Source organism: Eschrichtius robustus, chromosome 8 (genome assembly GCF_028021215.1).
Source record: "Eschrichtius robustus isolate mEscRob2 chromosome 8, mEscRob2.pri, whole genome shotgun sequence".
NCBI classification, from domain to species: domain Eukaryota; kingdom Metazoa; phylum Chordata; class Mammalia; order Artiodactyla; family Eschrichtiidae; genus Eschrichtius; species Eschrichtius robustus.
This window is the reverse complement of record NC_090831.1, coordinates 65,392,445-65,416,739: the sequence shown is the minus strand read 5'-3', so window position 1 is coordinate 65,416,739 and position 24,295 is coordinate 65,392,445. Positions and strand designations below refer to the sequence as shown.

At 34.3% G+C, this 24,295-nt stretch overlaps 1 protein-coding gene across 2 annotated transcripts in view; it reads left to right on the top strand.

Annotated features, from left to right (window-relative positions):
- Positions 1-24,295, top strand: part of PHF14 (PHD finger protein 14) — a 193,684-nt gene that overhangs the window by 49,676 nt on the left and 119,713 nt on the right. For both annotated transcript variants that reach the window (XM_068550589.1, XM_068550591.1), the window contains exons 8-14: positions 4,443-4,589; positions 5,407-5,677; positions 5,986-6,092; positions 7,211-7,306; positions 9,166-9,269; positions 11,752-11,883; positions 17,104-17,272. In XM_068550589.1, coding sequence (XP_068406690.1) covers positions 4,443-4,589; positions 5,407-5,677; positions 5,986-6,092; positions 7,211-7,306; positions 9,166-9,269; positions 11,752-11,883; positions 17,104-17,272 — 1,026 coding nt within the window. The remainder of the gene's footprint in view (positions 1-4,442; positions 4,590-5,406; positions 5,678-5,985; positions 6,093-7,210; positions 7,307-9,165; positions 9,270-11,751; positions 11,884-17,103; positions 17,273-24,295) is intronic.

Here is a 24,295-nt window from a genome sequence, read left to right as displayed (position 1 = left end):
CTTCTAGTAGAATGGAGTTGTGGTTTACTGAGATGGAGAAGACTGAAGGAAGAGCAGATCTGTTGCAGGAGAAAAGGAAACTGAGGACAGTTTTGGACATGTTGAGTTCAAAATGCCTATTAGACATGTAAGTGGAGATATCAGGTAGGTTGTTGGCTATCAGAGTCTGAAGTTTAGGGAAGCAGTCAAGGCTAAAGACATAAATTTGAGAGCTGTCAGAGTACAGATAATATTTATGGTGAGAAGACTAGATGAAATTATCTAGGTTATAAGAGTAGAAGGAGATGGGAAGAGGTCTGATGACTGTCATAGGGCTACGTCAGCATTCAACAGCATTCAAATTTGGGAAAATAAGGAGGAATCTACCAAGGAGACTGAGGAGGAGTGATCAGTGAGGTAAAAAAAAGAACTAAGGGAGGTATTTCAAAGAAGTGTTTCAAAGAGGGAGTGAGCAAATTGTGTCAAAGGAGTAAGATTAAGATTGAGAAATGACAATTGGAATTGGCAAAATGAAGGTCATTTTGCACTTGACAGGAGCTATTGGAGTGGTTGGGAGTAGTCAATGAAAACTTAGGAATGGAATAGAATTGAAGATAGCTAATATGGACAGGCCTTTAGATTTTTCCTTTTAAGAGGAGCTTAGAAGTGGAACAACAAATAGGAGCCCAAGGAAGGTCTTTTAAGTATTTTTAAAGGATATTACAGTATGTTTAGCATGCCATTAGAGAGAAAAAATGTGTAAGAGAGATAGACTTGCTGGAGGGAAGACGGGGTGGGATATAATTGCAACTGAAGGTTAAACTTAGAGAGGAACATTGGGCAATTTATCCATAGTAACAGGAGATTAGTCAGAGGATATGTGTAGACATGCAGATAGGTTGAGGTATGTGGTGATAGGAGGTTGTGGAAGTTTTTGTTTTGTTGCTTTTCTCCTCTCTTCGAAACCCTCTCCAGTGAAATAAACAAACAAGGTCATCATCTGCAAGTTAGGAATAGGGAGGAGATATTGAAGGTTTGAGAGAGAGAGATAAAGCTATTCAATAATTATCTACAAAAATGGAATACAAATTAATTTGAGAATGCGTTCAGCTGCTCAGGTACAGGTACAAAATAGGGGAAGAGTTGGATTTACCTGTGCCGTAGGTTTTGTCAAGCGAAGCTCATTGAGGAAGAGAGGAACAAGCAAATCGATGTGCCATGCGAAGAAGTAATTAATTGATGGACCATGAAATAATCAGGTAAAGAGGGCAATCATGTGCATGGGCTCTCGGACAGTCAGAAGACAGAAAGTCTGTACATTGGAGACCTGAAAGGTGTTAAAAACTTGTTTGAGTCTTAGAGGGAGTGATCAGGAAAGATAAAAGATGATGCTCAGAGAATGATATTTTAGGCATTGAATTATGGAAAGAGTACAGAATCTAGGTCCAGTCATGGGAATTAAATGGCTGAGGTGGAATGGATAAGAACATTGATGGTGTTGTAATTGAGAAGGTAAATATGATATGCTCCTAACTCATTATAGGATTTCAGTAAACACTTCAGTTTTATTAAGGTACCAATAAAGCATCCCCACTTTCTTAAAATTACATTGTTTTTACAAGTGCCAGTTGGTTCTCAGTGTACAAGACTCCCAGTAGTTTCTTTCAGTTTATATTCCTTTGATCTGCTGTATCAGTATTACTCAGGGAGCTTTGTTTAAAAAATATATATTTTTTAAGATTCTAGAACAAATCATGCAATCCAGAGGTCCACAGCCTAAATTAGACCTGTAGATACATTTTTTTGATAAGAATAGTGCTATAAAAAGACAACCTTGGGTTGAGGGGCATTCCACTTTGTCACATTGCTCCTAGTCCCCACCATTTACCCCGCATCCCCCCACCCCCTCACCCCCATCATTACTTTTGTCTTATAATTTTCCAGCGTCTTTTAGGCCCCTTTGCACGTTTACGTTTACTGGTACTTTTTCTCAAGGCATTCACGTTTAAAACTCTTTGCCTTAGACCTACTGAATCACAATCTCCAGAGTTGGGCTTTTGTCATTTCTGTTTGGAAACGTCCTTAAGTAAATCTGATGACAGGTAGTGGTTGAAAAAGACAGATCTTAACTTACTAGCAATGGATCTTGGGTCAGCAACTTAACCTCTCTTGTTTTCAGTTTTCTATCCATAAAATTGATATTAAAATAATAGAACCCACCTCATGTGGTAGTGTTAAAGGATAAATGAGATAGTATGAAAAAAGGCACCTGTGCCTGGTACATGGTAGATACTCAGAAAAATGTTTTTCCCTTTCTGTTTTCCATTGGGAGTAGGATCTTGAAAGTTTCTCTAGGCAAGTTGAAGGGATATTCCAGGTCAACCAATGCATTAATTAGGACACTATTTTGAATGGTTTAACAAAACCAAATAGCCAGTGACTTAAACAAAGAAGAAGTTGAATTCTTTCTACATTCCAGACTGATTTGATATTGGGGGAGTTTGGTTCCAGGGACCAGGTGCCTTCTTACTTGTTGCTTCATCTTCTCTTAGTCTGTTGCACTTTCTTACATGGTCAGAGATGGTTTATCACACCTTGACTGGGTTCCACCCCATTGGAAGGAAGGAAGAAAAGGTTAAGAGTAGGCAGTTTCCTTTCAAGGGTATGGTTAGGAAATTTCACAAACCTCATTGGCTGGAACTTATCACATGGCCATATCCAGATGCTGAGAGTCTGGAGCAGAGATTTTCTAGCAAGGTCGTCAAGTACCCAGTAGAAACTCAGAAGATTCTAGTACTAAGGAGAAGAAGGGGAGGATAGATATTAGAAGACTGGTTTCTGTCACAGTTAATATTTGCTTGGTATATCTGTTCCACTGTCTAAACAAGGTTAATCCCTTGGTCATTCTAGCCTTAGACTTAGGGTTTATTGTCCCCCAATCCCAAATAATGAAAACAAAAAAAAAAATTACTTGGGCTACCTAGTCCCTTTCAGATATCTTTTTGACCAGAGATGACTGGTCTTTTTAGCGAGTCAGAGTCTAGGTCCTAATGCTTAACTCATCTATGCAAGCATGAATCCTATCTCTGATAAGTCAATTTCAACCTTACCTACTACTTTAAAACAGTAGAATAGTTCTCCAGATCATTTTGACTACGGTTCAATGTGTTCTTTATTTCCATTAGCCTATTCTGTGACCAGGATGTAGAGTATGTTGTGAGAAAGCAACTGTGTGTGTGTGCATGCATTTTAATGCAATCTCCTGCCCATGTTTTTGTATTGTGTACCTATATGAAGTAGTTATTATTAAATCTGTTTTACTAATGAGTTAACAGAGACCCAGAGATGTTTAGCAACTTGTTTGGAGCCACAAAAATCAGTAAATGGTGGAGCCAGGATTTATCTCCAGGTTTTTATATTTCCAAATTCTGTGATCACAGTGTTCACAGTGCTATATTGTGACATCTTTGGATATCACACTGCAGAATTGGATCATATGCTTTTTTTTTTAATGTCAAGGACACTTTAGTTTTATTATTACGATGATTTCTCTTTTTGTACTTTCTCATTTGTTTCTTCTTTTCTTAGTGTCATCATTTCTCTTTGGGCTGTAAAACCCCACCTTACTAAGAGACCCTTTAACATAACTTAGATCAAAACCTATATGGATAGCTTATCTTTATTTTTTTCTTTGGGACAGACCTAAAGAATGAACTGCCTGTTACTTTGCTGGCAATCACATTGCACATTACTTTTTCTGGCTACACATTTACAATTTATTTCTATTTTTGATAGTAGATTTATTTTATTTTTGGTACCCTACTATTTATGAATAAAAAATGTACCCATTAAGGTAGTACCATGAAATATGACTGTGAGAGAGCTGTGTTTCCATCTGAGGTTTTAGGGTTTCATGAAGAGTTAAAGGGAATATCTAAAGTGTTTTATTGACAAGGCCTGGCCTTCTTAATCCATTTTTGTCCCAGGTAGAATCTGCATGTGCATTTCTAGTCAATTAGAAGTGCCCTACTTATCTGTGTTGGCTAGTCCTGTATTTTCTAGATATACTGTTGTTTTATAATATTAATCTATGTATGCATAACTTTAATATTTAATGATGGTTTCTACCTAAGATTATTGAAATCTTATTTGTTTTAAACAGTGATTATCTGTTTAGGTAACAAATATAACTAAATGGTAATACCTAAGATTTGATTTCAGTATTTTTAAATCCACAAGGCCCTTTAAAGAAAAAAAATTGCTAATTTGAACTTGATATATAGGATTAAGTTTCTAAAGCAACAATTTTTATCATTATGTATAAAAATTACTTCTGTAATTTATTTTAGGAATAACCAACACTAGGATATTCTTCAAAAAGGAAATATTATCTATTATCGTTGTTTTTTTATGACCCTTTGAAGTAAAAATGTTTACTTTTTCCCCCCTGTTTTTTGATATAGGATATAGCAGATCCATTTTTTGCTTATTGTAAGCAACATGCAGATAGGTTAGACAGAAAGTGGAAGAGAAAAAACTACTTGGCTCTACAATCCTATTGTAAAATGTCTTTACAAGAGAGAGAGAAGCAGCTATCACCAGAAGCACAGGTATGGATGGGATTCTTGCCAAAACTCATGTTTTTTTCTTTCAAGGTTATAGATTTCAGGGAATTCCCTGGCGGTCCAGTGGTTAGAACTCCGCGCTCTCACCGCTGAGGGCCCGGGTTTGATCCGTGGTCAGGGAACTAAGATCCCACAAGCCACGCAGCATGGCCAAAAAAAAAAAAAAAAAAAAAAAAAAAAAAAATCAAGGTTATAAATTTCAGATCTCATGTGTGTTTGCCAATGACATGTGAAGTATAATTGTGAAATCTGGTTAGTTACCTAGGAAGTGGATTGTCATTAAGGTAAATGGTGAGTATAGTTTGTGGTTGAATATATTACTTGTCACCTAGTCAACAAAGCAGTCATTTGTAAAGCATGCTTCCAGTACATTAAAGAATGTGGCTTAGAGGAAATTATTCTATCAGTGCAATATGTTGACCACATCTTTTTTCAGTCTGTTCTAATGTTCTTTTATGCAAAGAATTTGATTAGTTTGCCCATCATATAAAATGTATTTTTATGTAAATTAAGTACATTTATGGAGACTAGTGCAAGGCTAGTTGAGAAGAGAAACTTCAGCTTAATCATATTAGTTTTTGACAATTCTGATCATAGACTAGGACAGTTGTTACTAGGGGTAGACCTGGTTTATTATAACCCAAGAATTATACAGTATACCTTAAGGACTGTGGATAGACATAATTTGCCTTGATATGTGAAATTCTGGTTATCTTTACTTTTTCTAAATGTGGAAGTAAAAATCATAAGGAGTATGTTCCATTTTAATATCTTTTAAAATTTGTATACATTTCTTTTATAGGCAAGGATCAATGCCCGGCTTCAGCAATATCGTGCCAAAGCAGAACTAGCTCGATCCACCAGACCCCAGGCCTGGGTTCCAAGGGAAAAATTGCCCAGACCACTCACTAGCAGTGCTTCGGCCATTCGTAAACTTATGCGGAAAGCAGAACTAATGGGGATCAGTACAGATATCTTCCCAGTGGACAATTCAGATACTAGTTCTAGTGTGGATGGAAGGAGAAAACATAAGCAACCTGCTCTCACTGCTGATTTTGTGAATTATTATTTTGGTCAGTATAGACACTGATGCATGCACGTTTTCATTGATGACAATTTGCCGATGGAGATTTTGATATGCTGTCAATTTTTAGAAATTTACTAGCAATGTTACATCTATCAAGTAAACGCATGTTTATTTTCCTAATAAGTTGTGGGTTGTTGTAAAATGCTAAGTTAATTTGTGAATAGAGTTAAAAGTGTTTTGAATAATGTAGATTTATCCATGTGATCATCCCTATGGCTAGCTTCTTCCTTTGTGTATTTTGTATATCAGCTTTTATTTTCTACTAAAGTAAAATTGGATATTTAATTTAAATAGAGAGAAATATGCGCATGATTCAAATTCAAGAAAATATGGCTGAACAAAAGAATATAAAGGATAAATTAGAGAATGAACAAGAAAAGCTTCATGTGGAATATAATAAGGTAAGTTGGCTATAAAACAAACAACATAATATATTACATCTTATTGATGATTTCTTTTGTGATTTTATAACATTTTTATTTATGTTTTATTTTGAAATTCCTCTGGAGTTTTTACAACTTGCCTACAATTCCGACCCCTCATTATTTTCATTACCATCACTAACACTTACTGAGTACTTTCTATGTGCCAGGCACAATTTTGAGCACTTTTACTTGTATTAACTCATTTAATTCTCATTTCAGCTTTATAATATGGCTTAGGATTACTGCTCCCATTTTCAGAGTAAACTGAGTCCTAAACAGGGGAAGTAATTTGCCCAGGCTCACATAGGTAGTCAAGTCATAGAGTTGGGGTTTGAGGCCAAGCAGTCTGACTCCATTCCTTATTCCTAACCACTGTAAAAACTTTAAAACCTATTTTGAAATTACTGTTTTTTTCTTGAATTGTTTGTTACTTTTGATTAAAAAAAAAAAGAAACTCCTAATTTAAATTTCCCTTCTACCCCTTCATTCTAAAGATGAGGACGATCAAAAAGAAATATATAAAAGCAAGTTGTGACTAAATGTTAGGTAATAAGTAACACGAGCATATAAAACCAAGATTGACTTATTGATAAATAATATTTTAAGTGATAAAAAAATTTGTAGGAAGTAAATTTCCAATAATCAGCCACACTGTATTGAAAAGAGTACTGGGATTCAATTCAAAAGACCTAAGGATTCTTGCTTGTCTTATGATTTTGGCTAAGTCACGAAAACCTGGTGATCCTTAGTTTTCTCATTGGGAAAATGGTGGGAGTGCGTCTTGATAGACTCATAAGGATTAATTAGCAGAATGTTTCTGAAATTATATAGTAAACTATAATAGAATATATAAATGTAGGCATCATTATTATCATTAGTAAAAATGGTAACATAAAACAAAATGCTTACATTTTGTTGGTGCTGCTTAAATAATTGGAGACCCTCATTTTTCAGTGTATTGTATTTGAATGTGTTAAAAATATATGGACTATAAATATAGATATTTTTGGACATTTATTAATAAATTATTTACATTTTCACATATTTTACTGTGTATTTTAATGGTTTACTAATTTGAATTATTTACATTGTAGCTGTGTGAATCTTTAGAAGAACTACAAAACCTGAATGGAAAACTTCGAAGTGAAGGACAAGGAATATGGGCCTTACTAGGCAGAATCACAGGGCAGGTTAGTTTCTTTCCAATTGCTATCTCTTTCTCTTCTTGCTCTCTATATGATTTCAAAGATCAGAACTCTAATACAACTGTCACTTCACTAACTAAAGAATTCCGTTTAATCAGGGCCAACTAATCCTCTGGGATAATGATTCCTGCCTGAAGTACATCTAGAGCTTTGGAAGCTGCCTACTGAGAACTTGTAGCTTAATTTGGTTGTTTTAACAGCTATCTTGTTTGCAGATTTTTTCATTTGCTCTAACTGATTGACCTGTCGTTTGTGATGAAGCTAAGATTTGAAGCATGAGTTACTTCTACCATATTCTTCCGCCTCTAATGTAGGGGTTTTAGATTCCTTGCCACATTTCTTCTGTCCTGTTCTTGTGTTATAATTAGTTCTTTTTTTTTTTTTTTTTTGGACCGGGGGGTGTGTAAAATTTAAACGGAAAACTGGAGAGATTTATTTTCATGTTGATTTGGTTTTGAACTGTGTAAGAAATGGTTTTTGAAACTTTCATGTTAAAGTGTAGTTTTTCTCCTTCAGTAGCTATTATTGTAGTTATGAAAAAAAATTAACTTTATCCTTGAACATATTTAGCCTTTTATAGTTCTTGGTATTGAAAAGAAGAATCATTGCCAAATGGATTTCTTTGAATGCTTTTTTTTTTGATACTGTGTACATAATTCTTAAATTAAGAATTCATTTGAATAATTTCAGTTATTTTTTTAAGGATGATGGAGACTCACTGTGGTCCTTTCACTATGAAAATAGTTTTGTTTGTGAAGGAAGGTTTTCAAAGAACAGATATTTTTCATTGTACTTGTTTTAAAGGTTTACAAAGAGTCAAATTCATTAAACAATTTGTGTAGACATATTATTTTAGAAGGTAATGCATACTGATATGTATTGTGCCATGCTGGCTTTGAAGATGCTGCTTTTGTGAACAAGGTGTATGTGGCTTATATTTTATAATGAATAACATAATATAAAAGGTGAGAATGAATAGTCGCATATGGAGAATTGACCTTTTTTTCTATTGTTAGGTTGTTGATGAATTTTTGGAAGATTATGGTGTTTTATATTTTATATTTAGATAAGTTAATATTGAATGCAAGCCTATTATTAGTTTATTTGGCAAGCTAGCATTATCTTTTGGCTTGGTTTGCAAGTTTGTCTCATAAGAATTTCCTATTTAGTATAAAACATTATCTACTATAAAAGAGCATTTTCATTTATTAAATCACTTGTAACAGAAGCGCATGCATTTCCTTGTGCAAATGTAAAATACACAGCAGAAGTAGAATTCATTTGTACCACTTGCAGGACACTTTTTTCCAGTTGGTTAAACAGATGCCAGCCCACCGGGCCACTGAGAAATGACTTTGATAGATGGTTGCTGTCTAGGAAGCCAGCATACTACTGATTAGTAGAAACCCAAAGAGAATCTACTTCGCTTTGTGGAGAGTTTGGTCCAATAAGATAATTTTTCTAATTAACCTTTGGAGCACCAGTGTAGCTGGGATGTTGAGGAAAATAAACGGCCTCAGTATTCTTTTTGTCAAGTGTACTTTTTTTTTTTTAAGTTCTTAAATTCTTGTCCTTGTCTTTCATTTTTAAAGCTAAAGTAGAAGTTTAATTTTCATAATGTTTTAGTGGTCCACTGAAAATCGATGAAAGTATGTTATTATAGGCTTCTAGGGGCAGTGACTGAGACAAAAACTCATTTTAGTCCTTTTTGCCAATGTAAAAGCTTGTAAAAGAGTTCCCCCTCACAATCCTAGCATATTAGTTGACTTGAGCGGTGCATAGAGGAAAGTTGCTTTATATTTTTTCTTTAAAACAAAATAAACTGCATTTGTTCAAATCAATAGAAGTTGAACATACCGGCAATTTTGCGAGCACCCAAGGAGAGAAAACCAAGTAAAAAAGAAGGAGGCACACAAAAGACATCTACTCTTCCTGCAGTACTTTATAGGCAAGTAATGAAATTATGATAGATTAATACTGTGTATTTTTTTTTCATTTTTAAAAATATTATTTATTTTTGGCTGCATTGGGTCTTGGCTGCTGCGCGTGGGCCTCTCATTGCGGTGACCTCTCTTGTTGAGGAGCACGGGCTTTAGGTGTGCAGGCTTCAGTAGTTGTGGCACATGGGCTCAGTAGTTTTGGCTCGCAGGCTCTAGAGCGCAGGCTCAGTAGCTGTGGTACACGGGCCTAGCTGCTCCGCGGCATGTGGGGTCCTCCCTGACCAGGGCTTGAACCCATGCCCCCTGCATTGGCAGGCGGGTTCTTAACCACTGCGCCCCCAGGGAAGCCCTTGTGTATTTTTAAACTAATACTTTTTAGTAACAAGATGCTTCAGATATTTGCGAATAAGTTATGTTTATATTGGAATTTAAGTTAAATGCATTTGAAGTTCATTTTATTAAAACCATCAAAGATGCTTTCCAGATTGAATGATGATAGAAGAGATTTTGCTCCTCTTTTAATGACAAGCTAAATCACTCTTTGTATCCTTTAAGTAACTGGGGCTATGTGTGCATATGTTCCATGGAAATGAACTGTCCTCTTTGGGGAATTGGAAAGTGACTTTAAATAATGTAGATGATTATTTTCTTAAATAGTTTAAATGATATGTTAGATAAATGGGCATTTATATTTTATTTTACTTGAATGAGTTTTAGAGGTTTACATGTGTTTTTAGTAGTGATGGGTAGCCTTTGCACAGTGGTGGATAATGAAGATAAGTTTTAGATTTGAATCTGTCTACATTTTTTTCTCTCTTGGCTCAGTTGTAATAATTTCATTCTCCCAAATATTTTTGTTCTTGGCTCAGTATTTTACAGTATTCACCATTATAGCAATTTTGCATAGTTATTAAGACTTCTTTCCATACTTCAGTAGGTTTGGATCTCACTATTTTTTCCATGTAACTGATGATATTAATTGAGAAAAGTCTAGAAGATGCTAGTATATGTTTGTGTGTGTGTATACATACACAAATCTATTATTCACGTACACAAGTATATATGCTTATGTAAATTTATAAATATTCTCCCCACAACCTCTTCCATTCTCAGAAATAGCAGCAATAGCAACAATATCAGTCTCTATAATTACTTTCTCTTCTTGGTTGGAGGCTCTCTCCATAGGTAATAGCAGATAACTTCCTTGAACTGTGGAAGCCCACTAGTGTTTTAGTGTACTTTATGAAGACTAGCACATTCTCAGTCTAGCTTTTCCAAATAAAATTGGTTCATTTGGAACCATCAGGCATATCACTTATGCTCCTGACTTTTTATCACTACAGTTCATTTTTATTTCAGAATATACTTTTAAGTAATTTTCCTTTTTTACTCTGAGCCACTTTGAGACCCAGTACTGGTCGTTGTTGTCATTGTTGTATATGTGTGTATGTGATCTTTTTTTCTAGGATTATTTAAAAATTCAAACATCATTGCTGTTTCTGTATATATATGGCTCTTTTAGGTTCTCAACAACTTTTTCCTCAACCTTCACATTCTTAATATAAATATACCCTACATTTTTAGGTCACGGTGTTTGTGCTCTCAGGAGTAGTTAACTTGTCCTTTTGCACAAGAAAAGTTGGATTTCTTAAGAACAAACAGAAAACTAAAATAACAGTAACAGGGACTTTTCTGGTGGTCCAGTGGTTAAGACTTCGCCTTCCAACACAAGGGGTGCGGGTTCGATCCCTTGTCGGGGAGCGAAGATCCCACATATCTCGTGGCCAAAAAACCAAAACATAAAAAAAAAAACAACAAAAAAAACCTGGAAGCAATATTGTAACAAATTCAATAAAGACTTTAAAAATGGTCCATATAGTAAATAAATAACATAATGTAACATAACAGTAACAACAATAGTAAAACTTCCCATTCTTTATAATAAATAATCAATTGGTATATTTTTAAGACTCAAAGTCTGATTTTGTAAAGAGACTTATATATGTAGCTTATTTACATGTTGAAGGTTCTTTGAAAGATTTATAATTAATGGTAGAAAATAAACTGAATTTTGTTTGTAAAGTAACTTCCTTTGTAGTTTTAGAGAGGTAGAAAATTGAAAGTTTTTTTGTTTAATAATTTGTTTCTAGAAAAAAATTGGTCTAATGTTAAATGGGTTTTAAAGTGATAATTAAAATTAAGATAAAGACAACGTTAACATAAGTATCTAACTTATGCCCTTCTCTGAAAAGTATGACACCAGCAATATTTAAATTTATACTAGATCCAGGCTATTTTTCTACATTCTCAAAAGTATATAGAACTAATAGTTATTGACATTATAAAAAGACATGTTACGAAAAAATATTTGATTTCAATAAAAGAAAAGTTAATATGGTAAAATTTTGAAATTTTAAAAATATGCTATAAGTTAACTGTTCACTATGATGATTATTATTCTAATCCTTTATTTGCTGCCTTTATTCAAAGTTGTGGAATTTGTAAGAAGAACCATGATCAGCATCTTCTTTTATTGTGTGATACCTGTAAACTCCATTACCATCTTGGATGTCTGGACCCTCCTCTTACAAGGATGCCAAGAAAGACCAAAAACAGTTATTGGTAAGTAAAATGGAGAGGATTTAGATGTTAGAACTGCTTTGCTCTTAGTTTCAACAGTGTAAGTGTTATATCATATTGCTTCATATAAAGTTTTCAGTAAGTTTTTAACTGATATTTTTATAATTTTTTCCAATTTTATTGAGATATAATTGACAGTTAAAAATTGTGTAGTTTTAAAAATAAACAAATGGGACCTAATGAAACTTAAAAGCTTTTGCACAGCAAAGGAAACCATAAACAAGATGAAAAGACAACCCTCAGAATGGGAGAAAACATTTGCAAACGAATCAACTGACAAGGGATTAATCCCCAAAATATACAAGCAGCTCATGCAGCTCAATATCTAAAAAACAAACAACCCAATCCAAAAATGGGCAGAAGACCTAAATAGACATTTCTCCAAAGAAGATAATACAGATTGCCAACAAACACATGAAAGAATGCTCAGCATCATTAATCATTAGAGAAATGCAAATCAAAACTACAATGAGATATCATCACACCGGTCAGAATGGCCATCATCAAAAAATCTACAAACAATAAATGCTGGAGAGGGTGTGGAGAAAGGGAACCCTCTTGCACTGTTGGTGGGAATGTAAATTGATACAGCCACTATGGAGAACAGTATGGAGGTTCCTTAATATAATTTTGAACACTACCTTACATTCTTTCTAAGACAAGCCTGGTAAGGTATAAATAAATAGTAAGGGTTTGATTCGTTAGAGTAGTTCAAATAGTAAATACTTATTTTAATTTTGGGGTACTAATCTTATGTTTCCACCACCCATCTGATCAGAATTTGTCTTGCATTTTCTAATTATTTAAAGAATATTATGAAGAGTATTACTTGACAGAGAATTGAGTAATATTACTTAAAAAATATTACTCAGCATAATGTCCTCAAGGTCCATCCATGAAAAAAACTGTGGTGTGAAATCTTTGAAGACTGAAAGAGGTAATTCGTAAAGGAAAAAAAAGTAAATCATAAAGTATTTATAATATTTGGGAAATAGAGTGTTACTAGATTTATTACGTTTAAAAATTCATAAAATCATTTTTTCTTTTATCCTTTTATTCTCTGGATATACTTTTATTTATTCTTTAAAGACAAAAAGAAAATATGTAGCACAAACCCTTCTATGAAGAATTTTGCAGGTAGTTTTTCCCCATGTTTGTCTTCATAATTTGTCTTCCCTTTCTCCCATTAACTCTTTTTTTTTTAATTGAGATATAATTGACATTTAACATTTTATTAGTTTTAGGTGTACAACATAATGATTTGATATAGATATATTGTGAAGTAATTACCACAGTAAGTTTAGTTGACATCCATCACCAAACAAATTTTTTTTTCTTGTGATGAGAACTTTTAAGATCTACTTTGTTAGCAACTTTCAAACATACAGTGTAGTATTATTAACTGTAGTCACCATGCTGTACATTACATCTCAGGACTTATTTATTTTGTAACTGGAAGTCTGTCCCTTTTGACCACCTTTACCCATTTTGCCCACCCCCTCCACTTGCCTCTGGCAACCACCTGTCCATTCTCTGTGAGTTTGTTTTTGTTTTTAATATTTCACATATAAGTGAGATTATACAGTATTTGCCTTTGACTTATTTCATTTAACATAACGTCCTCAAGGTCCATCCATGTTGTTGCAAATGCCAGGATTTTCTTCTTTTTTATGGCTGAATAATACTCTATTGTATATATAGACCACATTTTCTTTATCCGTTTATCTGGTGATGGACACAGGTTGTTTCCATGCCTTGGCTATTGTAAATAATGATGCAGTGAACATGGGAGTGCAGATATCTTTTCAAGATAGTGATTTCATTTGCTTTGGATAAATACCCAGAAGTGGAATTGCTGTCTCATATGATAGTTCCATTTTTAATTTTTTGAGGAATCTCCACATTGCTTTTCAGAGTGGCTGTACCAGTTTACATTCCCAGCAGTGCATGAGGTTTCCCTTTTTTCCATATCCTCAGCAGCACTTGTTATCCCTTGTCTTTTTTATGACAGTCATTCTAACAGGTTTGAGGTGATATCTCATTGTAGTTTTGATTTGTATTTCCCTGATGTAGTTTTCTATAGGCACCTTTGAAGATTTCCCTCTAAAAAGTGGGGAAAGCATGGGAAAAGACTTAACAAATAAGAAAAAAAAAACTATGGTATGAAATCTTTGAAGACCGAAAGAGGTAATTTATAAAGGAAAAAAAAGTAAATCATAAATTATTTATAATATTTGGGAAATAGAGTGTTACTGGATTTATTATGTTTAAAAATTCATAAAATCTTTTTTCTTTTCCTTATGCAAATTAAATATTCTATATATTAAATTAGTATTCTTCCTTGTTTTAGCATTATACAATAAAAATTATTTTTCTTTAGTAATTAAGATTTTTAAAACCTCCTTAGGTAATTATTCTGAACATAAGTTGTAGTGTAGGGTGCTGGGGATCAAGAAGGTACAGCAAATTGAGGAAAATCTCTTAGTATTTCAGTATGAAGGTAGTGCTTTGTCATAAATTCCTTACCTGAATTTTCATTATTTATACTTTAAAAATCCATTTTTAATTAATGGAATTTTTTGATTACATAAGGTTATCTTTAGTACTATGCATAGGAATTATAGATGATATAGATTCTCTTCCCTAATAGAATATATTAAGTAAAAATATACAGGATTAAGGTGAGTTTAGCTAAATTCATAGATAATAGCAGCTTAGTGGATTATTTTTTTCTATTTTTTTATTAATTAATTTATTTTTTAGTGGATTACTAAAAGAAGCCAGGTATGTGTTTTGATATTATGAAAGATAATTATGACTTTCCCCCAAATATATGTAATTCCATGGAATTGGACAGGCCATGGCTTTATCCTCAGTTATTATTTTTTAGGATCTTGTGTACCAGTTAATGTAGCAGAGATGCTTTTTCATATCTTAAAGGCTAATTATAAGATGAGGACTATAGGGACTTCCCTGGCGGTCCAGTGGTTAAGACTTCGCCTTCCAATGCAGGGGCGGGTTCGATCCCTGGTCAGGGAGCTAAGATCCCACATGCCTTGAGGCCAAAAAACCAAAACATAAAACAAAAGCAATATTGTAACAAATTCAATAAAGACTTTAGAAATGGTCCATGTCAAAAAAAACAAAACAAAACAAAAAAGGTGAGGACTATAGAGTTTAACAGATTGCTGAAAGAGTTGCAGGTAGTGTTTTCATCTGTGTTGGCTTTTTGTACTGCAGGTATCATGTGGCAGTTGTCTTGAACTAGGAATAGATAAATTTCTGCTTTGGCAGTTACGTTTTGTTTAGATTTTTCTGAGTTGTTCAGTGTTTTGTGGTTTTCAGAGCATAACATTTCTATTATCTGAGTGCTCTAAAGCAAGTTTCTTTGTCACCTAAATGTATTACTTTTGGTGGGGGTGAGAATGAGCATGAGAAGTTGGAGAATGTACTGACAAAGGTTATAGTTACAAAATGAGAAACACAGGGGAAACAATGGAAATAATGGAAATGAGATGTCCATTTTCCTGGAAGTGAGGTTCTCCTCCATCCGCAGGGCTTGCTATGTTTTGTTATTTATTTGTTTGTTTGTTTTTATTGTAGCGGGCTGTCTTTGTGCTGGGTAACAGCCTGAAGTGTAAACTTATGATTTTCTCATGTCTTTTCTGTCTTGCCTTTCCCTGGGCAAGTGTGGTCATTTAAAATTTTTTCCCATATATGCCTTTTCTTTTGAAGGTCCTAGTCTTTAATATCTGGTTCCCAAAAGGGGAAAAAGAAAAATGAAGGTGGGGGGTAAAGGGTACCAGTCTTCTAAGTGCTGGAAGTCACTTTAGAACAATGGGTGGGGTTTGCAATAATAGGAGGGGTCACCCACCTCTTTGTCTGCCATCATGTGATGAGAAGCAGCAATCAGTGATCAGAGCACAGATCCCCAATATTTGGAGGACAGGGTTCATTTTGTCCAACCTGGCTCCTAAAAGCTGTGACATGCTGCTGCAGGAACATGTGCACAGCTGTATGCCATGTGGCTTAGGATGGGGGATAGGTAGCTGCTACTGTACTAAGAGCTGAAATTGACCAAAATTAACTGTAATTTACCTGTGCCAGCCTTTCCCTGGAAGTTGCAAGCCTTCAGTAGACTCCAGAGTTCCAAAATAGATAAGTCAGACAGATTCTGCTAATGTAATTGTTGTCTAGGTTGAGATGCAGATTCCTATTGCTTTCTGTTCTGCCATCTTCCCCCCATATTTTTAAAAATTCTACTTTTTAAAATTAATTAATTGACTTATTTATTTTTGGCTGCGTTGGGTCTTTGTTGCTGCACACGGGCTTTCTCTAGTTGCCGCGAGCGGGGGCTGCTCTTAGTTGCGGTGCGCTGGCTTCTCATTGCGACGGCTTCTCTTGTTTTGGATCACGGGCTTGAGGTGTGCGGGCTTCGGTAGTTGTGGCACACGGGCTCGGTGGCTGTGGCTTGCAGGCTCAGTAGTTGTAGCGCACAGGCCTAGCTGCTCTGTGGCATGTGGGATCTTCCCTGACCAGGGCTCGAACCTGTGTCCCCTGCATTGGCAGGCGGATTCTTAACCACTGCGCCACCAAGGAAGCCCTAAAAATGCTACTTTAATACATTCTTTTCATAAATAAATTTATATTTTTTCTTTTATACGTAGTATAGGCCAACAACCAAAACGATCCATTTATTTTTGTTCAGCACTTCTTAGAGTCTGTTTTTACAGAACTTCCTTAGTTGGTATATTCAGCACAGCTTGCCATTAATTAAGATTCAAGGATATTATAGCTGTGACAAGACGTAGAGTCAGGGTCAATGAATGACTTTGATTTTCTGGTGTCTCAGTGTATGTCGCTTAAGGGAAAATCATGATTTCCTAATGGAAACTATCTTTTTAATCAGTACTGGGCCTCTTATGTTGGTTCACTTAAACATGTGGCAGTATTACATGTGTTTTTATTATACTTATTAGGGATACATGGAATTGCTTGATGCATTGTACTTACTGTTGTTTCTCTTACAGGAGTGTATGTGCTTTTCTGTATGTATAGTCGTTGTATACCCTATGGTCACATGTTCCTGTGCATATCTTCATATATTCTAAACATATACCTGAATTTTGTATTTACAGAAAACATAGCTAGTGCTGGAAGGTAAAAATAAATGTATGAACTTATATTTTTTTCTTTATGTAGGCAGTGTTCAGAATGTGACCAGGCAGGGAGCAGTGACATGGAAGCAGACATGGCCATGGAAACCTTACCAGATGGGACCAAACGATCAAGGAGGCAGATTAAGGAACCAGTGAAATTTGTTCCACAGGATATGCCTCCAGAACCCAAGAAGATTCCAATAAGAAACACGGTAATTTATTCCCTAGTTATCATAACCATTACAAAATTCTGAGGTCAAAATTTAAGGGGTGAGAAAGACAAAGGGTAAACATATACTCAGTAGCCAATGAAAGAAACATGTGTATTGCTATTGGTTATTCTGAAAAGTTTATTTTATATTATGAAATATACCAATCATACATGAGAATGTACAGTTTTTATATTCAACATAAAGCATAATAATAATGAAGGCCCATTGTGTTCACAAACCCACTTCAAAAACAGAATATTACCAAAGCCTTTGAAGTCACCTTTGAATTCCTCAGTACTCACTTCACCATCCATCTAGCCCAGAGGTCACCTCGTTTCTCAACTTTGTACTTCTCATTCATTCCTTTTTTAATACATATTGATATGTATGTATATATGTATTCATAAATAATACATAGTTTTTCAGGGTTTGAACTTTGTATAAATGGAGTCAGACTTTTTTCCTGTTATTTGATACTTTGACCAACATTATCTTGATTTGATCCACACACGCTGATCTGTGTAATTGTAGTTCATTTGTTTTCACTGATATGTAGTTTTTTATTGAAACAATAGATCATAATTAATTTATCTTTTATATAGTTTGGCAGTTTTGTTGTTTCCATCTTTTTACTTTTATAAACAACTCATTTTTAAATATCTCTCTAAATGTCTCCTGCAGCATGGTAACAGGGAGATAGGGTATATAGCAAGGCATGGATTTGCTTAGTTATAGGATATCTGCATCTTCAGTTTTGCTAGGTAATTCCAATATTCTCCAAACCAGTTTACACTTATACCAGTAATGAATAAGTGGTATAAGTTTTGCTCCCAAACATGTTTTGTCCAATGTTTTAATGCTTTCCAGTGTGATCCATGTAAAATAGTACATGGACATTTTATTTTGCATTTCCCTCAACACTTAGATGACTTAGAGCATGTATTTGTATATTTTTGGTCAGTTGTATTTCCTCTTCTAGGATATGTGTGTGCAAGTCTTATTCAGCTTTTCTATCAGGTTGTTAGCCTATTTCTCATTGAAAATTCTTTGAGGTCAGCGTTATTACCAGGTGCCTGGGAGCTCTACCAACCTAAGACCATTTTAAATAAAAGTTTGGCATGTGTGTCTCTTCCATTACATGAGTAGTGTTAATTTCTACTCCAAACCTATGAGGGGTGGCTTGCAGTTATGAATTCTTAGGGGAGACATTTTTCACCTTCTTACCTTGAGCCAAGGCAGGCGCATTTAAAAAATCTGCCTTCCCCTGAGGGAGATGTAAATATGTTTTTAGGGTTAGTTATCATCATTCATTTGTTTTATCTGTTTGGTTTTAGAGAGTCTTAATTTTTTTCTCCTTAAACTAACAGTTTTCTCAAAAGTTTTTTTTAATCTGTAGTAACCATCTATATTACAATAAAATCACTTAAAAGATTTTGTTTAAGAGAAATCACTTAGATTATTTCATTCAGTTTTGTGTTATGGACTCATTTGAAATCAATGAGGCAAATCTGGGAATTTTTATCTTTTAGATAATTGAAGTAGTTAATTTTGAGTGCTCTAAATTGATCAACTTGAAAGTTTTATCTATAACTTCCACTAGTTTAAAACACTTTCTAGACTTCACAAATATATTTTGTTTACAGATGAACTAGAGAGAATTTTCCTTCTTTAAATAAGCCTGTTTGTTTCTATTTCTAAAATATTTTCTATAACTGTTTGTTGCTACTATCTGCAGCTATTCTTAAAATCTTAGAGAAAAACTTATTACTTCTTCTTATGTCTATGTCTGCAAAATTATCCTCTTATGAAACATTTTTTCTAGTTTCTTTATTGTTTAAAGAAATCCTTAGAAACAGTATTATCATTTTTAACTTTGGAGTTGTCACATAGAGGGGAATTTTGTACATATTATAGTGATATTTATGTGCACATAGTTTAGTATTACTTAAGATAAATGAGGATTCTGTTTTTTTTTTTTTTTCTAATTTACCTGTCTGCTTTTCCAGCCTAGAATTACAAGGAAGCTTTTAAATTTTCTAATTTAGTCCAATTCCTCTCATCTTATTCTTTGTCTCTAGTTTTCTTGTGTTAAAGTTTTAGTCTTCTTGTAGATGTTGGTAGGTAAAAGACGAGAAAGGATTCTATGCCCAGTAATTTTAGGAAATATAGTATGGTTATTTTTTCTTTGGGGGGAATTCAAATGCATATTGAAGCTTTGAGAAATACTAATGTTTAGAAAAATGATTACTTTTCCTTATTTATCCTTTTTCCTAACTTATTTTATCAAAGAGCACTTTTTTCAAGACAATATTTTATTGTGGCATAGAGCACCATGAGGTACCATCTTTGGAAATGGTATTCTAGAGGCCACAGATTCCTTGCATCAGGATCACCTGGGGTGTTTGTTGAAGTGTAGACTTTGGATTCATCCTAGAGCTAATGAATTAGAATTAGGGGGTTGGGCTAAGCAGATATCTTAGGTGTTAGTCTTATGCAGACTAAAGTCTGAAAGTAACTCTCTGGATAACATTTATGATTATTACTCTTACTCTTTTCATTCTTCTCTGCCTTTGCTTCATCAGTCTATACAGCAGTTCAGAAAACTTGTGATGAGCATATTCAGTCGGTCAGGTAACAGATCGATGAACTTAAGAACTGAGAGATGTAGAAGAGAATGATCAGTCTCTTGATCTTGATCTTGGCTGAGTTTCTATTGTTACCTTAATTTTTTTTTTTTATTAAATTTATTTATTTATTTATTTTTTGTTTTGGCTGCATTGGGTCTTCGTTGCTGCCCGCGGGCTTTCTCTAGTTGCAGTGAGCGGGGGCTACTCTTCGTTGCAGTGCACAGGCTTCTCATTGCGGTGCCTTCTCTTGTTGCAGAGCACAGGCTCTAGGCGCGCGGGCTTCAGTAATTGTGGCTCGCAGGCTCAGTAGTTGTGGCACACGGGCTTAGTTGCTCCGCGGCATGTGGGATCTTCCCAGACCAGGGCTCAAACCCGTGTCCCCTGCATTGGCAGGTGGATTCTTAACCACTGCACCACCAGGAAAGTCCCTACCTTAATTTTTTATCGGTCATTTTTGTTTGAGTTGTATTAACATTTTAAAGTTTCTTTTCTTAGCACTCTGTTAATTATGGGATTTCAAGTATATTACTGCCTAATAATAATTTGTCAACCAAGTACCTTTCACAATAAATAACTGATTTATCTCTCCCTTTGTTTAATTTTTCAATTGTTGTTCCTAGTATCTTCCTACTTACACCTTTTATTTTAGTACATATGTTGCATTTTGGGATATTCCATCCTTAAATTCTTTCTAATAGTATTTTTGCTTTTGTTAGTTTTTGTTTTTCCTGCCATTATTCATCAAAATATAGTTCATTTCACAGTAGTCATAGTATTCTATTAGAATTTTGAAGAAAATTTTACCCTTGTGACATAGGGGATTCATGACAGAACTTAAACTTCAGTTTCTCACTTCAAAGTAATATCTCACTCATTAAAACTGTTGAAATGATCATCTCTTCTAAAACTTTCCATTTCTGTTAAGTTTGTTATGTTCCCTTGGGTTATAGTGATAGCACAGTTTTTAGAAAAGTAGTTTGGGGTTATTTCATGCTAGTAAAAATGATTTCATCTTGTTTCGGAAATCCATCTTGTGCGATATATGAATTGATATTCTGTTAGAATAATTTTATTTTTAAAAATTCAGACTTTACAGTATAATTAAGTATATATAGCTCTTTAATCTGTTTTTTTGAAGTCTGTCTCTGTGGAATTGTCCAAGAATCATCAAAAACAAAAAATGATCAGAGCTACTATAGATTGAAGTTCCATTTTTATTGAATATCTTTTCTTACCATCTGTTATTACTTTCTCTCCTTTTATACTTTATATCTTTATGTTTAAAAATAACATCATGGTGGTAGTAAGGGAGTGAAAGGGAGAAGGAAGGGATTCACATGTTGGAATATTTGAGTAAATCCTGATATATTACTACTATTAATTTAACATCTTTTTAAATCTATACTGCTAATAAATCCAACCATTTTATTATTCTGTATTTCTTCCTATTATTTGACCTTTGTGTATTTTACTTCATTACATTTTTTCAAAGGTAGGTAAGTCAGAAGTGGATGTGGGGAATTAGTTTACTTTTATATAAGATGGTTTAATAATAATAATAATACCTAACATTTGCTGAAGATTGATCATATACCAGATACTGTAGTAATCCTCCACCCTACTCCCTCTTTAAAAAAATAAGTTACTTTTAACTATCATAACTCCTATATTACTCAAAGTGAAACTGAGGCACAGAAACCTTAAGTAATTTACCTGTGATCTTACAGATAGTAAGAGGAATAGGAATTGAACCCAGACAGCCTGAATTAAGAACTAGTGTCTTTTCTGAGGTCTGTAGAAGAGCATTTAGTTGAGGTACAAATGGAGTAGTTATAAAAACATTTGATCATTAGATAGCATAGTTGGGAATGTGATGTTCTAATCTGATACCAAAATGGTCATGTGTCGTTCCATAGCGTAGTGTTATCTGTGGGAAGCCAGGCATATATCCACTTACTAACTCATGTAACTGAGTTCATTCACATTAAATATTACATTTAACACTCCTTTTCTTTGTACTTTCATTTAGGTGTGAACAATTTTCCTTTTCAAGCTTGTGCAAGTGCATTGGCATTAATCTTGTCAATTACAGTGTAATAGTGTAGAAGTTAATAAAATGTTTGAAGGTTATTTTACCCCAAGGAAATTGGTATTTTAAAAGATCAAACAAAAAGAAAAGAAAAAAATTAGAAGCAGCAAATCAATAAGTACACTGACAGCATGTGTATGTATGAACTGCCAGTATATGTTTGTTTTGCTGTTCTCTATTTTGGTTTGCTTTTTTCCCCACCAAATTGAGTACTATGAAACCTGCTGTGGGAAAAATGGTGTATGCTCTGCATTGAGAGTGAAGTTGGAGAAGTACATAGTGGTTTTCTTTACTATTTTTTTTCTTTCCTAACTAGTCTCTCCAAATCTACCTAAAACATTTGGCTTACCGCATCTCAGGTGTTTTTGATTAAGCAACAAATACCTTGATTGTTTCACTTGGTTTGATCAGTGTTAAGAGAGATGAGCCCATAGACTCAGTCTCTGTGCTCCAGTGCCGCTTTTGTGCCAAACAAGGCTGCTATTAGAAAAATGGCATCCACTTTTTCCTGCTGACAGGCAGTTGCCATTTATCATGGCCAAAGTGTGCAACGGGAGTAGAACACTTTGTTAAACCTTACTATATTTTTATTATTTGGATACTGAGGAAAGTCATTTTTTATTTCATTCTACTCTGATTTCTTTAATAAGGATTTATAGAAATCTGAAGGAATACAGCATATTTTGAGACAGTTGATTTAATAAGATATAGATGCTTTTCGAAGTGAATAGTCTCGGTGTTACTTTTTTCGCCTAGATTATTTTTACCCAAAGATCATAAAAAGATTAGCCAGAAAAGTTGTTTGAAAAAAATTATAGCACTAAAGATTCAGTGTTTTTTAAAAATGGGTTAAAAGAGCTATTTATCTGTATAAGAATGAAAATAGTATACTTTCAGAAAATACCCTTCTTAAACAAACATGGAGATTCTCTGTTTCATATTTTAATGTTATCATATTTAATTGTTAGTTATCAATGTTTTTGAAATTTATCATTCTGAATGTTAGAATTATTTTTAAATTAAGTTTTAACTATAAAAGTAATATGTGAATACTTTTTGTTCTAAGAAATTAAAAATAGAATTAAAGTCTTCTTTAACTTTTCTCCCAACATTCCCCTTCTCCAACCCAATTCACATGCCTTGAATCTATCTTTATTATGAGGGCACATATTTTGAACTTTGATTATCTGACATTTCTATAGGTATATCTGTCAAAAAAATAAGAAAAAAATTGAAGAATGAGCCATATGGAAAAGTAGTATGGAGATAGTTCAAAAAACATAGAAATATTCAAGTATTAATAAATAAAAGAGGAACGATCTGGTTTTAGAAAATTCTTCACATGTTGTTTCCTGCTCCAGAGATAAGACTTTGTAACATCTTCTTAGATTGGCTCACAAATACCCCATCTCCAGTATTTAAGCATCTCAGTAGCCATTATTCTCTTTTATTACTGGGTACAAATAGGAGGACTAAGTCTAAAGAAGAAAAAGGGTTGAAAAGCATATTTCTATTTAACCTTTACCTGTTATTTACTGTGTATTTTATATTTATTCAATTGTCGTAGCTACCCTATGAAGCAGTAACTAATATCATTGCCATTTACAAATGAGAAACTGAGGCAGAGAGTTTAAGTAACCTATCTAATAAGGACATACAGCTTCAAAGTGGTAGAGACAGGAATCAAATTTAGCTAGCTCCTGAGCCCATACTTTAACTACTTTATTAGGCTGCCTTTCTAGACAAGATTACTAGTAGTTGTTCCTGGTATTTCTTGGGCTAGAGTCACAGTATTTTCATGCTTCCAGCAGCTTAGTGACTAAGGGTTTGGTCAGGAAAATGGAAGTCACTCTATGGAGAATTATGGCCTTATACTACGGTTGGCATAGCTGAGGGCGTGGATATCAAGAAAGCTGTCGCCATAGGTCAGAGAAGGTCTGCTGAACATCAGAGAAACTGTCAATGAAATATCTATCCTGAAGCACCAAGCAGGTGGTAGGAGCTGACATTAGGTCAGAGAACCTGACGGTGAAGACCTCAGCCTGAACATCACTGGTGAGTGGGTAGAAAAGTGAGAGTTTGTGGGGAAGTCTGCAAAGTCTGACAGGACTGTGAAGTGGGAGCTGATGGAAAGGTCAGCAAGGCTACAGCATCTGAAAAAGCCAAGCATCCGACTCCCATGACCTCCTGATAAAACATGGCCTTCACTTTACTTATCTGCTTCAAATATGAGGTTACGGACATGGAACTCTCCAGGGAAGGGGGACTGTGGGGAATGTGGTTTCCACCCTTAGACAGAGTAAGCAA